This window comes from Spinacia oleracea, chromosome 6 (assembly GCF_020520425.1).
Source record: "Spinacia oleracea cultivar Varoflay chromosome 6, BTI_SOV_V1, whole genome shotgun sequence".
NCBI classification, from domain to species: Eukaryota; Viridiplantae; Streptophyta; class Magnoliopsida; order Caryophyllales; family Amaranthaceae; genus Spinacia; species Spinacia oleracea.
Window position 1 is genome coordinate 79,024,883 of NC_079492.1, and position 14,216 is coordinate 79,039,098.

The window sequence follows — 14,216 nt, forward strand, 5'->3', positions numbered from 1 at the left end:
AAGGTAATACACAACACTATTAACCCTAAGGTTTTATGGGCAATTGACAGCTACGATAAGCTTATCGAACTCCCTTAGCCAGTTCACAAGTATAGTTGGGTCTATCTCCCCTTGATACAAAGGAGGCTTACTTTGGGCCACCTTCTTAAACATCTCACCAGCTGGATCAACTCCTTGGTTATTCATATTATGTGCTAAGTTTTGCACTACTTCAGCTAGTTGCCTAACCACACAGGCAATCCCTTGGGTAGTCATTTCCCTTCTCCTGAATAAAACAAAAGACTAACTTTAACAACTGAGTTTGGACACTGCCTTACTGAAACATTGCACTAACTAGCCATACAATTAGTACACATACATGAAAATTTCGGACCCCAAGCAAGATAGGCGCCTGTTATGGGCCGCTTTCTCTCCCTAAGTCCGCATCACAAAGTTCAAGTGGTGAAAATTGAACCACCCACTAGTAGAAAAAACCCCTGTTGCAACCCCCTTGTTGCAGCGTACATGTAATAATACGCTTCAACAACCAGTAGGTCAACGCGGGTCAAACTTTATAAAGGGTTGTTGCAGCGTACAAATTAATTGCCCGCAGTAAGAGAGTTTTTTGCAGCGTACAAAATAAAAGCCCCCTGCAATAGCCCATTTATTTTGCAGCGTACAGATAAAAGCCCGCTGCAATAAAAAAATTTCGCTGCAAAGCTAATTAAGAAAAACATTTCGGATCTCAAACCTAAGGACGCTCATACTCCCTCTTCTTCCCTCAGCTTTCCCTGCGTACTCTCTCACCTCCTCATTCTTCTTCTTCTTCATCTGCTCTCTTTCTCTCTCCTAAATCCCTTCTTTCTCCGCCTGAACCACCACCTTGAATTCTGTCGCTGCCCTACCCCCTCCCATCGTCATCCCCGCAGTTCCTTCACTCCACCACACTCAATTTTACATCTTATCTTTCGCTTCAAGAAATTTGAAAGGGGAGACGTAAAAAATGGGAACCCGAGAAGTGTACGAGGAGAAGCTTCGAACTGGAAATGTGTATCACCATGATCCTACCATTAATCCTGGCCTCGGCACCCCTCGCTGCCCCCGTTGTCTCTCTCTCCTCGACTCCGATTCTGTATATTCTCTTTGACCCTTGTTAATTTTTTATTGTTTTATTGTTTTTCTCTGCCTTTTTCTATGCACATAAACTGTTCGATGATTTGTCTCTCAGAAATTTCTTGCATTTCTGACGATTTCCCTTTTTGGGTTTCTTTTTGATTTAGAAAAATGGTGAATGGACAATTACTTCTGTCTTGCACGATGCTACAGCTGTGGTATGCTCTCTCTCTTTCTCTTTGCTTATACCCAGATAAGCCAGACTTCCCCCAATTCTGAGGTCCTTTTCGTGAATTCTCCCCCGTTTTCTCGCCGCGGTTTCTTCCCCAGGTAACTCCCATTTCGACGCTTTTTTCTGAATCCCCCCTTTTTTGTTCTAAGTTTTCTCTAATTCGTGGTTTTTTTGGGTTTTTTGCAAGTAATTGTTGAAATTGGGTGACAATTCGTCTTGGTTTTTGTGAAAATTTGCTCGACTCTTTCTCTCCAAGCATCTGGCCTTCGACCTCAGCCTTCGAACTCAGCCGCCTTCGAAATTGAGGAGGTATAGTTTTCTAACTTTTTGTATTTGTTTTTCCCTAATTTCGTATTTTTAGGGTTTGCTTTCAGTCAATTCTTGATTTTCCCCTAATTTCGTATTTTTAGGGTTTGATAATATAAATTATTCTTATTCTTATTTTTTGTGTTACTTGATCTTTTGGTGATACCACATTACAACTATTTGAGCCACGCATCTCAAAAATATACGTTGGTAAAAATACTTCTCTGCGATAATGATTATGTTGAAACTACTGTTGATTTGAATCTTTAAGTTTTAAGCATGTCCCTTTTATGTTAGTTTATTTTTAATGACTTCGCAGTGAGTCTGTATTTCAGCCCCTCAACCAGTTGCCTCCTCCAAATGTCAAACGGGAGCTTATAATGCTTTCTTTACCGGCAATAGCTAGCCAGGCCATTGATCCTATGGCTCAGCTGATGGAGACAGCTTATATTGGCAGTTTAGGTTGAAATCTTATTCTTTATTTTGAATTTAAAAAAAACTTTGTTTTCTCTTATTTTGTGTGTGTCAATGATCTCACTTTGTTTTCATTATGTGTGCAGGTCCTGTACAGCTGGCATCCGCTGGTGTTTCTATGTCTATCTTTAATATCATTTCAAAGCTATTCAACATACCACTTCTTAGTGTTGCTACTTCTTTCGTAGCTGAAGATTTAGCAAAGTCTTCTTCAGGTAAAATATTCTGAATGTTGTCATTCTGGTCATAATCTTTGCCATTGAACTATTGTATTACTTGATTATCATGTATTCTAAATAGTTAAATGGTTATTGAGATTTTGTTTCCATGACGAATTCAGTAGTGAAACTCGTGAAGTTGACCAACGAGCCCTTTGTTATCCCTGCTGGTCATGATCAAATTTATTCTTAGTACATTGATTACGTATTGCATACTGGCGTTATTTAATGTTCAACTGCAATTGCCTTGCAGGATTCTCCTATGCGAGTACAAGCAGAGAAGTTTCTGTCGCTTAGAGCTCTTGGTGCCCCCGCTGTTGTACTTTCTCTGGCTCTTCAGGGTGTGCTAAGGGGATTTAAGGACACAAAAACCCCTGTATTCTGTCTAGGCATGTTTTCAAGCCTCAGCATTGCATTTGTACTTTTTTTTTTTTATCCCCTGGTTACTCTATTTTAATTGTTATAATTTATTTCTGTTTATTTTTAGTCTCTATTTCTTAATTTCCTTCTTTTTGACTTTTTATGATTGATGATCTGCATGCAGGTGTTGCCAATCTTGCAGCTGTTTTTCTGTTCCCGCTTTTCATAAATTATTTTCAGATGGGTGTCACTGGAGCAGCCACTGCCACTGTTGTGTCTCAGTATGCACTTTCTTCCTGAAGTCTGTTAGTCGGCTTTCTTTTAACTATATTGGTAATCATGCTGCTTGTTTGTGCTCCAGATACATAGGTAGCTTCTTGATGATTTGGTTTCTTAGCAAGAGAGTAATATTATTACCTCCAAAATTTGGAGATCTGAAGTTTGGGGTCTATTTAAAATCTGGTGAGTGTCAGAGAAATGTTTATGGTTATTTTCTGTTTTTGATTCTTTATCCAACACATTGATTTTAATAACCTTCTACTTAATAATCACCATTACAAACTTCTTAAATTAGTCTGCTTAAGTGGCCATTGTTTGTACCTACTTAAAGTGTTACTCGTACATGTTTGGATTGCCGTCTGTTTCCTTATGTTTACCTTTTTTCCAGGTGGATTTCTGATTGGAAGAACTGTGGCTGTTTTGATAACTATGACGATTGGGACCTCGATGGCTGCTTGTCAAGGTCCTCTAGCTATGGCTGCTCATCAAATCTGTATGCAAGTGTGGTTGGCTGTCTCTCTTTGATGGATTGGCCGCATCTGGTCAGGTATGAGCTTTCATCTAACTAGGAGGTTCGATATCCAGGCTATAGGTTTTTCAGGCATCTAGACTACCTCTATTCTACAGTGCTTGTCCATTATGATTTATGATTATCACAAAAGTTGAAGATTGTGAATAATGTGTGGGTTTTAACCAAATAGGAAAAGCTTCTTGGATTAATAAGCATTTGTTGTTGTCCAAAGATCCTGATTTGTGAACAATAAACCAAATAGGAAAAGCTACATATTTTCTCAGAGTATTACACTTATTACATGTTTAATATGAATAGTTTTAACTTTCTAACACTCATTCCAATCTACTTATGCAAATTTAAGGCTTGTTTGGTCGTTATAGGTCATATTAGGCTAAAATGAGGCTTTTTTGCTCCCAAATATGAAATAAAGAACCTTAGGACTCATTTTAAACATATTAAATGTTTTATATGATTAGTTTTAACTTTACAAGACTTAATCCAATCTATTTATGCACATTCATGACTTCTTTGGCCGTTATAGGTCATATTTAGGCTAAAATGACATTTTCGCTCCCAACTTTGATCTAACGAACTTAAAAACTAATTTCAAACTTATTACATGATTCATATGATTATTTTTAACTTTTCAAGACTCAATCCTATCTATTATGCACATTTGAGACTTGTTTGGTCGTTATAGGTCATATTTAAGCTAAAATGAGACATTTTCGCTCCTAACCTTGAACTAAAGAACCTAAAGACTCATTTTAAACCCTTTACATGATTAATATGCTTAGTTTTAACTTTCTAAGACTCATTTCAATCTATTTATTCACATTTAAGGCTTATTGGGTCGTTATAGGTCATATTAAGGCTAAAATGAATCATTTTCGCTCCCAACTATGAACCAAAGAACCTAAGGACTCATTTTAAACTTACTAAATGTTTTATATGCTTATTTTTAACTTTCTAGGACTCATTCCAATCCATTTATGCACATTTAAGGCTCATTGTGTCAATATAGGTCATATTTAGGCTAATGACATTTTCGCTCCCAACTATGAACCAAAGAACCTAAGGACTCATTTTAAACTTACTAAATGTTTTGTATGCTTATTTTTAACTTTCTAGGACTCATTTCAATCCATTTATGCACATTTAAGGCTCATTGTGTCGTTATAGGTCATATTTAGGCTAAAATGACATTTCCGCTCCCAACTTTGAACTTAAGAACCTAATGACTCATTTTAAACTTATTATATGATAAATATGCTTAGTTTTAAGTTTCTAAGACTTATTCTAATCTTCTTATACCCATTTAATGCTTGTTTGATAGTTATAGGTCATATTTAGGCTAAAATGAGGCATTTTCGCTCCTAACTTTAAAATAAAGAACCTAAGCACTCATTTTAAACTTAATACATGTTTAATATGCATAATTTTAACTTTATAAGACTCGTTCCAATCTATTTATGCACCTTTAAGGCTCATTGTGTCGTTATAGGTCATATTTAGGCTAAAATGACATTTTCGCTCCCAACTATGAACTAAAGAACCTAAGGACTCATTTTAAACCTACTAAATGTTTTATATTCTAGTTTTAACTTTCTAGGACTTATTCCAATTCATTTATGCACATTTAAGGCTCATTGTGTCGTTATAGGTCATATTTAGGCTAAAATGACATTTTCGCTCCCAACTTTGAACTTAAGAACCTAATGACTCATTTTAAACTTATTATATGATAAATATGCTTAGTTTAAGTTTCTAAGACTTATTCTAATCTGTTTATGCACATTTAATGCTTGTTTGATAGTTATAGGTCATATTTAGGCTAAAATGAGGCATTTTCGCTCCTAACTTTAAAATAAAGAAACTAAGCACTCATTTTAAACTTAATACATGTTTAATATGCATAATTTTAACTTTATAAGACTCGTTCCAATCTATTTATGCACCTTTAAGGCTCATTAGGTCGTTGTAGGTCATATTTAGGCTAAAATGACATTTTCGCTCCCAACTATGAACTAAAGAACCTAAGGACTCATTTTAAACCTACTAAATGTTTTATATTCTAGTTTTAACTTTCTAGGACTTATTCCAATCCATTTATGCACATTTAAGGCTCATTGTGTCGTTATCGGTCATATTTAGGCTAAAATGACATTTTCCCTCCCAACTTTGAACTTAAGAACCTAATGACTCATTTTAAACTTATTATATGATAAATATGCTTAGTTTAAGTTTCTAAGACTTATTCTAATCTGTTTATGCACATTTAATGCTTGTTTGATAGTTATAGGTCATATTTAGGCTAAAATGAGGCATTTTCGCTCCTAACTTTAAAATAAAGAACCTAAGCACGCATTTTAAACTTAATACATGTTTAATATGCATAATTTTAACTTTATAAGACTCGTTCCAATCCATTTATGCATATTTAAGGCTCATTGTGTCGTTTTAGGTCATATTTAGGCTAAAATGACATTTTCGCTCCCAACTTTGAACTTAAGAACCTAAGGAATCATTTTTAAATTATTATATGATTAATAAGCTTAGTTTTGAGTTTCTAGAACTTATTCTAATCTACTTATACCCATTTAATGCTTGTTTGATCGTTATAGGTCATATCTAGGCTAAAATAAGGCATTTTCGCTCCCAACTTTAAAATAAAGAACCTAAGGACTCATTTAAAACTTATTACATGTTTAATATGCATAATTTTAACGATCTAAGACTCGTTCCAATCTATTTATGCACCTATAGGCTCATTGGGTCGTTATAGGTCATATTTAGGCTAAAATGACATTTTCGCTCCCAACTTTGAACTAAAGAACCTAAGGACTCATTTTAGAATATTAGGACATTGTCATTAGTTTCTTGAATGTTAAAATGTGATATTTAATTTGTATTTAATCTAATGTTTAATTTAAATTTCTGTTTTTGTAAAGGTCTACACTCCGAGGATTGCGCCTTATGCGAGGAATTTGATGTGGTTCGTGAGCAATGGGCTAAGTTTTTTACCAACAAGTATTTATTATTGGCTTTAGCGCGCTTGATCGAGTTGGTTTAGTTGTTATAGAATAAATTTTATATTAAAATGTATGTTTATGTTGAAATTGGAACATATATTTAAATGTAATATGTGCACTTTGGTTTTGGGATATATAGTATACAAAACTCCAGTTGTTGTTTTTATATTTGTTATACAGGTTGCGTTATTCTATTATTGTTTTGACAGGTTTCTATATTTGGTGCAAGACACTCTAGGTATCCCTAAACAAAATTAGAATTTTCCCGCCAAAAGTGCTTTTTTGCAGCGTACATATATGTTGTACGCTGCAACAAGGGAAAAAAATTTCGCAAAAATTCAGACTTGTTGCAGCGTACAAATAAATGTACGCTGCAAAAAATTGAGTAATTCAGACTTGTTGCAGCGTACAAATAAATGTACGCTGCAAAAAGTTGAGTCTTTTGCAGCATACATATATATGTACGCTGCAACAAGTCCAAAATTTTGCCAATTTTTTGGCACTTGTTGCAGCGTACATCTAAAAGCCCGCTGCAACAAGTCCAAAATTTTGCCAATTTTTTGGCACTTGTTGCAGCGTACATCTAAAAGCCCGCTGCAACAAATCACTTTTTGCAGCGAACATTGTACGCTGCAACAAGTTCAGACTTGTTGCAGGCCCCCCAGTTGCAGCATACGATGTACGCTGCAACAGGGGTCTAAAAGCCCGCTGCAATAAGGGTTTTTTCTACTAGTGACCTTGCAAGTACAATTTCATTGAAGAAACACATGAAATTATTTTGCGATAATCGCTCAAAGAGAACATAAACTTTGAATTAGAGATAAAAGAAAGAATCTTAAACTTTATTACTTCAATGGGAAGAATAATACATCATTTGAATCGTACTTTATTCGAAAAAAAAACCACAAAACTGAACTACTAAAACCATAAATAGTAGTTTACTACTCTTTTACTTCACTAAAATTTAAGCACTAGCTATTACATTAGAAAAGTCTTTAAAATGCTACTCTACTATCCAACCTCCTTCACAAACTGGTGAAGAGTGCTCATGGCCTTCAAAGTCATCAAAGTCTTCCTCTAACTCAGACTCATACTCCATATCCTCATCATTCTGTTGTAGCTCACTGTTTACTTCATCAGTGTTAGTCTCTGGCTCAATTTCTGTGTCACTGGAGATCTCAATAGTAGGCTCAGGAATGATAGGATTAGGGTTCTCAATCTCAACAACATCATCATCACTATCCTCATCCATCTGGGTTTCTGTCTCATTATCTAATCCTGTAAGGTTGATGTTTTCCACTGTTTTACCATCATCAAAACATTCCTCCGCAAGCTCTATAATCGTGGTCATAATCTCCAAATCATATCTCCATCTACCATCTGGAGTACCATACTTGTAATAGTTAGGAATACCATTTTCCATGTGCATATCACGAAATCGATTCTTAAGCTCTATGTATGGGTTCCTAGAAGGTAAGCATTGAATAACCATCTCTGCCATATATAACATCTTTCTTCCTTAGTTCGGGCAGGTTCAATTCTGCACTGTAGCAAAATAATTACAAGCAAACTCGATCTTCTTCACATAAATGTGTGGGGTTTCACAGTCTAGCTTCTCTAGGTTTCCTAGGTTAGCGTACTTTGAAATCAACATCTTAAATCCTGAAAATTAGCAACTACAAAGTCTTACTAAAGTGTTCCAAAAACAAAGTAAGTTCGTTGAGCCATAAAGATTCAATGCACAAGTACATGCTTAATCATGCACTAGAGGAAAAATCCATATAGGTGGCTCATCAAAAGTTGCCCTTATATTACAAGTGCCACCTTTGATGATTAAAAAGAAAAAAAAAAGTTAAAACAAAAAAACCTTCCCTCCATTTTGGAAAAGCGCAGCCTAAATGAAACATTTCACACTAACCCTCCTCCCAGCTGCTCCCTCCTTACATCACTGAAACTGAATTTCACTCACTTCACTCGATCTCCTCTCCTCTCTTCTCTTCAGCGCCGCCGCGCTGTGACCACCGCTCCCACACCGACCTGTCGTGACTGCAGTTGGGGTCGCTGCTTTCTTCTTCTCCTTCCTCTTTATTGTCGGGTGTGTTGTTCTTCTCCGCCACGTCGCCGCCGTTGTCGGTGGCTTCTGGTTCCAACGATTGATGCTTCATCATCTATCTGGTAAATTACTCAAACTTCATCTCTTAATTGATTTAATTAATTTCTATTTGGGGATTTTAATTGTGGAAGGAGCATACTTTGGCCGGAAAACCCGTGGATGAGGCTGAGGCTGAGGCTAAGCCACCTTCCCTTGACCAGACTACTCGAAAAATTTATTTGTTTAACAACAAAGATGCATCATTCATGTATGAGTTTGTTTTTCCTTGTGACTTGAAACAAATTGACGATTTTCACATTTTAATTTTCTTTCTACTTTCTCTTCTAGAGAGTTCATACAGGGTGATCAGACGTTTCTTTATTGCTAGATAATTGGTTTATAGGAAGGCTTGTATATGTGACTGTATGCTCTATTCTCTTTGTTCATTGATTTGGATGATGAAGATTATTATCCTTTAGTTTGATCTAAGGTGCTGATACTGATAATGCCTTCCTTTTATCTTTAATACTGATAATGCCTTCCTTTTACACTGAAACTGATACTGAGTTTGATCTAACTGTGGTTTATTAAAAGAATGTGTTTTGTAATTTGCTCACAGATTCAATAAATAAATAATTAAGTAAAATTCTGTGCTCTTTTTGGCCGGGGAAAAATAATTGGACTCTGTGTGTGAGGCTAGCTTGTATGGAGTATTTGAAAGCTTATCATTAATGTTTTTTTTGACGTGACAGAAATATGCAAACCTAGAGAAATCGGATTGTGTGGTTTGGCTGCAAGGACATTGCAAAAATAAAAGGCCCCATATGAATTGGCATACATTCTAAACCCACTTGGATCAGTGTTTCCCTGATTACTGTTGTAAGTTAAGAACCTCGTAAAATTTTCACACGTCTTAAGAAATAAGAAGTGAATCTGTGTGCTATTCGGTTGAGTATAATAGTGTATTAGTATAAGTGAAATATTCAAACAAGTAAATGTAATGTACTGAATAGAGAAGAGCACATTCGAATTGGGACTATGATATTCTTTACAATGACAAATATTCTTCTTGCCCGCTTTCATTTACTTGGGCCTCTATTCTTCTTAGTGATATTCTTCTTGCCTGCTTTCATTTACTTGGGCCTCTATTCTTCTTAGTGATATTCTTCTTGCCTGCTTTCATTTACTTGCCTGCTTTCATCTGGTTTTACTGTTGGTAGGTTGTAAAACCAGGCAAATATCATTTACAATGACAAATATGAAGACGATCTGGGGATCCAGTACTTCTGCTAGTCTGGGGATCAAGTACTTCTGCTAGTACTTCAAGTTCATGATAAGGTTAGGGCTAGTTTTCTGTGTAGCAGTTGCTGTTTTTTTTTTGTCCCCTGTTATGTTTATATGTATGTTAATCACATTATAATAACTTTGTCTACTTGAACAAGCTAGCTAACTTAATTCAAAGTATTCTTTGCTGTATGTATTATATTTCTGTCAACCTTATACAAGTTCAATTATCACTCAAATTAAAGTAGCAGCAGCCAGTTTTTGACTGTTTTTGATAAACTTGAAGGTAGTTAAACCTCATTAACCATGAGCTAAGGAAGGTTTGAAAACTGCCGTGTCACGGCTTAGATACTGTTTAGAGGTTTGAGAAAGAGACTGAATGGTGAAATTATTTGGTAGTGCTATTTTTACTGATGGTAAACAAAGATAAACTTCAGTCTCGTAGTCTATGATGCAGTTTCTGATAGTTTTAATGTTTGATTCTTCTCTGGTTTAATCAGAAAATGCTATCAGTTAAGGAGTTTTGATTTCTTGTTTCATCAATTTGGCATTTTTCACACATTAATCCCATTATTCTTGCCACTTATTGCCACAAATACTTTGTTTTCCATAAGAATGAATACTATGATTCATCTTTTAATAGAAGCATCTATTGGATAAAATTCTGTAGTCAATATCATTTGGTGCTTGGTCGTCCCAGCCGAGTTTCATATTTATGAGACTAGTTGGCTGATCGTAGAAGTTTCATTCTGACTGCATGCCAGACTCTCTCCCTATCAATTTATGTATTATTAACCCACCATTCTATCTCTTGTGCGCGTATACACACACACATACACTTTTTCTTAGTCATTTACATTTTGTAAAGTGTAAATTCTGATAATAGGGTGGAGGGCAGCATATTCGGATGCCGACTAATAGGCGAGATGGAATGTTTCTGCAATATCAGACGTCAGGCCTAATATCATAGACACAAGCTTCAAAATGGATGATATGCCCAGATTTTTGGCGCTAAAGGTTGAGTTTGACTGATCTAGTCAATTTGTCAGGTACGCATAGCTGGAAAATGCTTTCTTAGAATGGTCCTAATCTAATTTGTAGTGGCATGAGATTAAACAAGCGTCATTTATCTCTTTTTCTGTCTCTCTTCTATATAAATAAAAATAAATAGAGTGATATGTTTGTTACGACTAAAATATCAAACTCAAGGCCATCTAGTTGAGGTTGAATCACATTGATCCATTCTAAGACCTATGTATTGTTCAATATACTTAGTTTTGGGTTTCTTATACTCAATCTCATATACTTTAGTCAATTTATGCACATTTAAGGCTCGTTTGATCGATATATGTCATATTTTGACTAGAATAGTCGTTTTCGCTCCCAACTCTCAACTAATGAACCAAAATAGACATTCTAAACCCTTTGCATGTAAAATACACTTAGTATTAGGTTTCCAATCCTCATTCTCATCTACTTTGGTCAATTTATGCACATTTAGGGCTCGTTTAATCGTTATATATCATATTTTGACTAAAATAGCCGTTTTCACTCCCAACTCTCAACTAATGAACCAAATAGGAATTCTAAACCATGTGCATGTTTAATACACGTAGTATTAGGTTACCAATCCTCATTCTCATCTACTTTGGTCAATTTATGCACATTTAAGGCTCGTTTGATCGATATATGTCATATTTTGGCTAAAATAGTCGTTTTCGCTCCCAACTCTCAACTAATGAACCAAAATAGAAATTATAAACCCTTTGCATGTAAAATACACTTAGTATTAGGTTTCCAATCCTCATTCTCATCTACTTTGGTCAATTTATGCACATTTAAGGCTCGTGTGATCGTTATATGTCATATTTTAACTAAAACAACCAATTTCGCTTCCAACTCTCAACTAATGAACCAAAATAGGAATTCTTAACCCTTTACATGTTTAAAATACTTAGTATTAGGTTGTCAATCCCCACTCTCATCTAGTTTGGTCAATTTATGCACATTTAAGGCTATTTCAATCCTTCCATGTCATATTTTGACTAAAAAAGCAGTTTTCACTCCCAACTCTCTACTAATGAATCAAAATAGGAATTATTAATCCTTTACATGTTTAAAATACTTAGTAATAGGTTGTCAATCCTTATTTTCATTTACTTTGGTCAATTTATGCACATTTAAGGCTCGTTCGATCCCTAGATGTCATATTTTGACTAAAATAGCCGTTTTCGCTCCCAACTCTCAATTAATGAACCAAAATAGGAATTATTAACCCTTTACATGTTTAAAATACTTAGTATTAGGTTGCCAATCCTCATTCTCATATACTTTGGTCAATTTATGCACATTTAAGGCTCGTTTGATCGTTATATGTCATAGGAATTATTAACCCTTTACACGTTTTATCGTTCCCAAAGGAGCCTTAGATGTGCATAAAGAACTTGAAATGAGTTTCTTAAACATATAACTAATCATATGAATCATGAAAAAGGGTTAGAATATGGAAATAGGTTCATTTGTTGGTAGTTGGGATCGAAAATGCCATTTTTAGCCGTAAATAACCTATAGCGACCCAAATGACCCATAAGCGTGCATAACGAACTTGAAATGAGTTTCATAAATATATAACTAATCATATAAATTATGAAAAAGGTTTAGAATGTGGATATAAGTTCGTTTGTTGGTAATTGGGATCGAAAATGCCATTTTTGGCCATAAATGACCTATATCGACCCAAATGACCCATAGATGTTCATAAAGAACATGAAATGAGTGTTAGAATCATATAACTAATCATACGAATCATGAAAAACGTTTAAAATATGGAAATAGGTTCATTTGTTGGTAGTTGGGATCAAAAATGCCATTTTTTGCCATAAATGACCTATATCGACCCAAATGACCCTTAGGCGTGCATAACGAACTTGAAATGAGTTTCTTAAACATATAACTAATCATATGAATCATGAATAAGGGTTAGAATATGGAAATAGGTTCATTTGTTGGTAGTTGGGATCGAAAATGCCATTTTTGGCCGTAAATAACCTATAGCGACCCAAATGACCCATAAGCGTGCATAACGAACTTGAAATGAGTTTCATAAATATATAAATAATCATATAAATCATGAAAAAGGTTTAGAATGTGGATATAAGTTCGTTTGTTGGTAGTTGGGATCGAAAATGCCATTTTTGGCCATAAATGACCTATATCGACCCCAATGACCCATAGGCGTGCATAACGAACTTGAAATGAGTTTCATAAACATATATGTAATCATATTAATCATGAAAAATGTTTAGAATATGGAAATAGGTTCGTTTGTTGGTAGTTGGGATCGAAAATGCCATTTTTGGCCATAAATGACCTATATCGACCCAAATGACCCATAAGCGTGCATAATGAACTTGAAATGAGTCTTATAAAGATATAACTAATCATATAAATCATGGAAAAGATTTAGAAAGTGTACTTAGGTTCATTTTTTGATATTTGGGATTGAAAATGCCATTTTTGGCCAAATATGATCTATATCGAGGTAAGTGAGCCTTAGATGTGCATAAAGAACTTGAAATGAATCTTAGTACACTCAGAAAGTTGTTTTCGCGACCAATATAATTTCTGTTTTCACATATGAAACTTAATTTAATTTATTGGTTTGCATGTACGTTGTTCTTTTAAAGGTTTTCACAACTCCAAGGGAGGGGCCCTTCACCAAAGAGGAGTTGGATGAAGTTCAAGACAAGTGGGCTACTTACTTCAACGATTGTGAATTACCCTCAGTGTAATAATTAGAGCAGGCTTGTAGTTATCCGTGACTCGTACATTATTTTGTTATTTATCGATTTAATTAATTACATTTGAATTAATTCAGAATTATTATTGCGAATTTGAAATTTATATTATTTTTGAGGAATGTCAAGATGATGTTTGGTGAAACAGTATTCTATAAATTATAATGCAGAATTTTATATTGCAAAATATCAGGAATTATATTGCAGATTTTTTTTTTTTTTGAAAAAAAAAAAAAAACTCAAAAGTTGCCCTTGTTTGCAACAAGAGCAACTTATGTGAAGCTTATAAGTTGCCCTTGTTTCGAACAAGAGCAACTTATGTGAAGCTTATAAGTTGCCCTTGTATGCGACAAGGGCAACTTATAAGTTTCACATAAGTTGCCCTTGTTGCAAACAAGGGCAACTTATAATATTATAAGTTGCCCTTGTTAAGGGCAACCTTTGATAATTTCACAAAAGTGGCCCCCCCATATGTTGCCCTTGCAATTGGCAACTTATAAGCCTATTTTAAGGGCAACTTTTGATGTTTTTTCCTC

At 34.9% G+C, this 14,216-nt stretch overlaps 1 protein-coding gene, 1 long non-coding RNA gene and 1 pseudogene across 5 annotated transcripts; all 3 read left to right on the forward strand.

The window, feature by feature from the left end:
• Positions 1-982: 982 nt before the first annotated feature.
• On the forward strand, positions 983-2,815 carry LOC130463291 (uncharacterized). Its single transcript, XM_056832381.1, has 5 exons — positions 983-1,111; positions 1,260-1,310; positions 1,966-2,092; positions 2,191-2,319; positions 2,576-2,815. The coding sequence occupies exons 1-5, from the start codon at positions 983-985 to the stop codon at positions 2,617-2,619; spliced, it is 480 nt and encodes a 159-aa protein (XP_056688359.1). The 3' UTR covers positions 2,620-2,815.
• Positions 2,816-2,844: 29 nt separating this feature from the next.
• Positions 2,845-4,312, forward strand: LOC130463292 (protein DETOXIFICATION 45, chloroplastic-like; annotated as a pseudogene).
• A 4,019-nt stretch (positions 4,313-8,331) lies between these two features.
• On the forward strand, positions 8,332-13,825 carry LOC130463902 (uncharacterized). 4 transcript variants are annotated; one of them, XR_008924123.1, is made up of 5 exons: positions 8,343-8,682; positions 9,352-9,478; positions 9,820-9,937; positions 10,770-10,932; positions 13,570-13,825. It is a non-coding gene; the product is annotated as an uncharacterized lncRNA (long non-coding RNA). The 4 variants fall into 4 exon arrangements; XR_008924120.1 differs by having other exon boundaries at positions 8,332-8,682; positions 9,352-9,937; XR_008924121.1 differs by lacking the exon at positions 9,352-9,478 and having other exon boundaries at positions 8,352-8,682.
• The last annotated feature ends 391 nt before the right edge of the window (positions 13,826-14,216 follow it).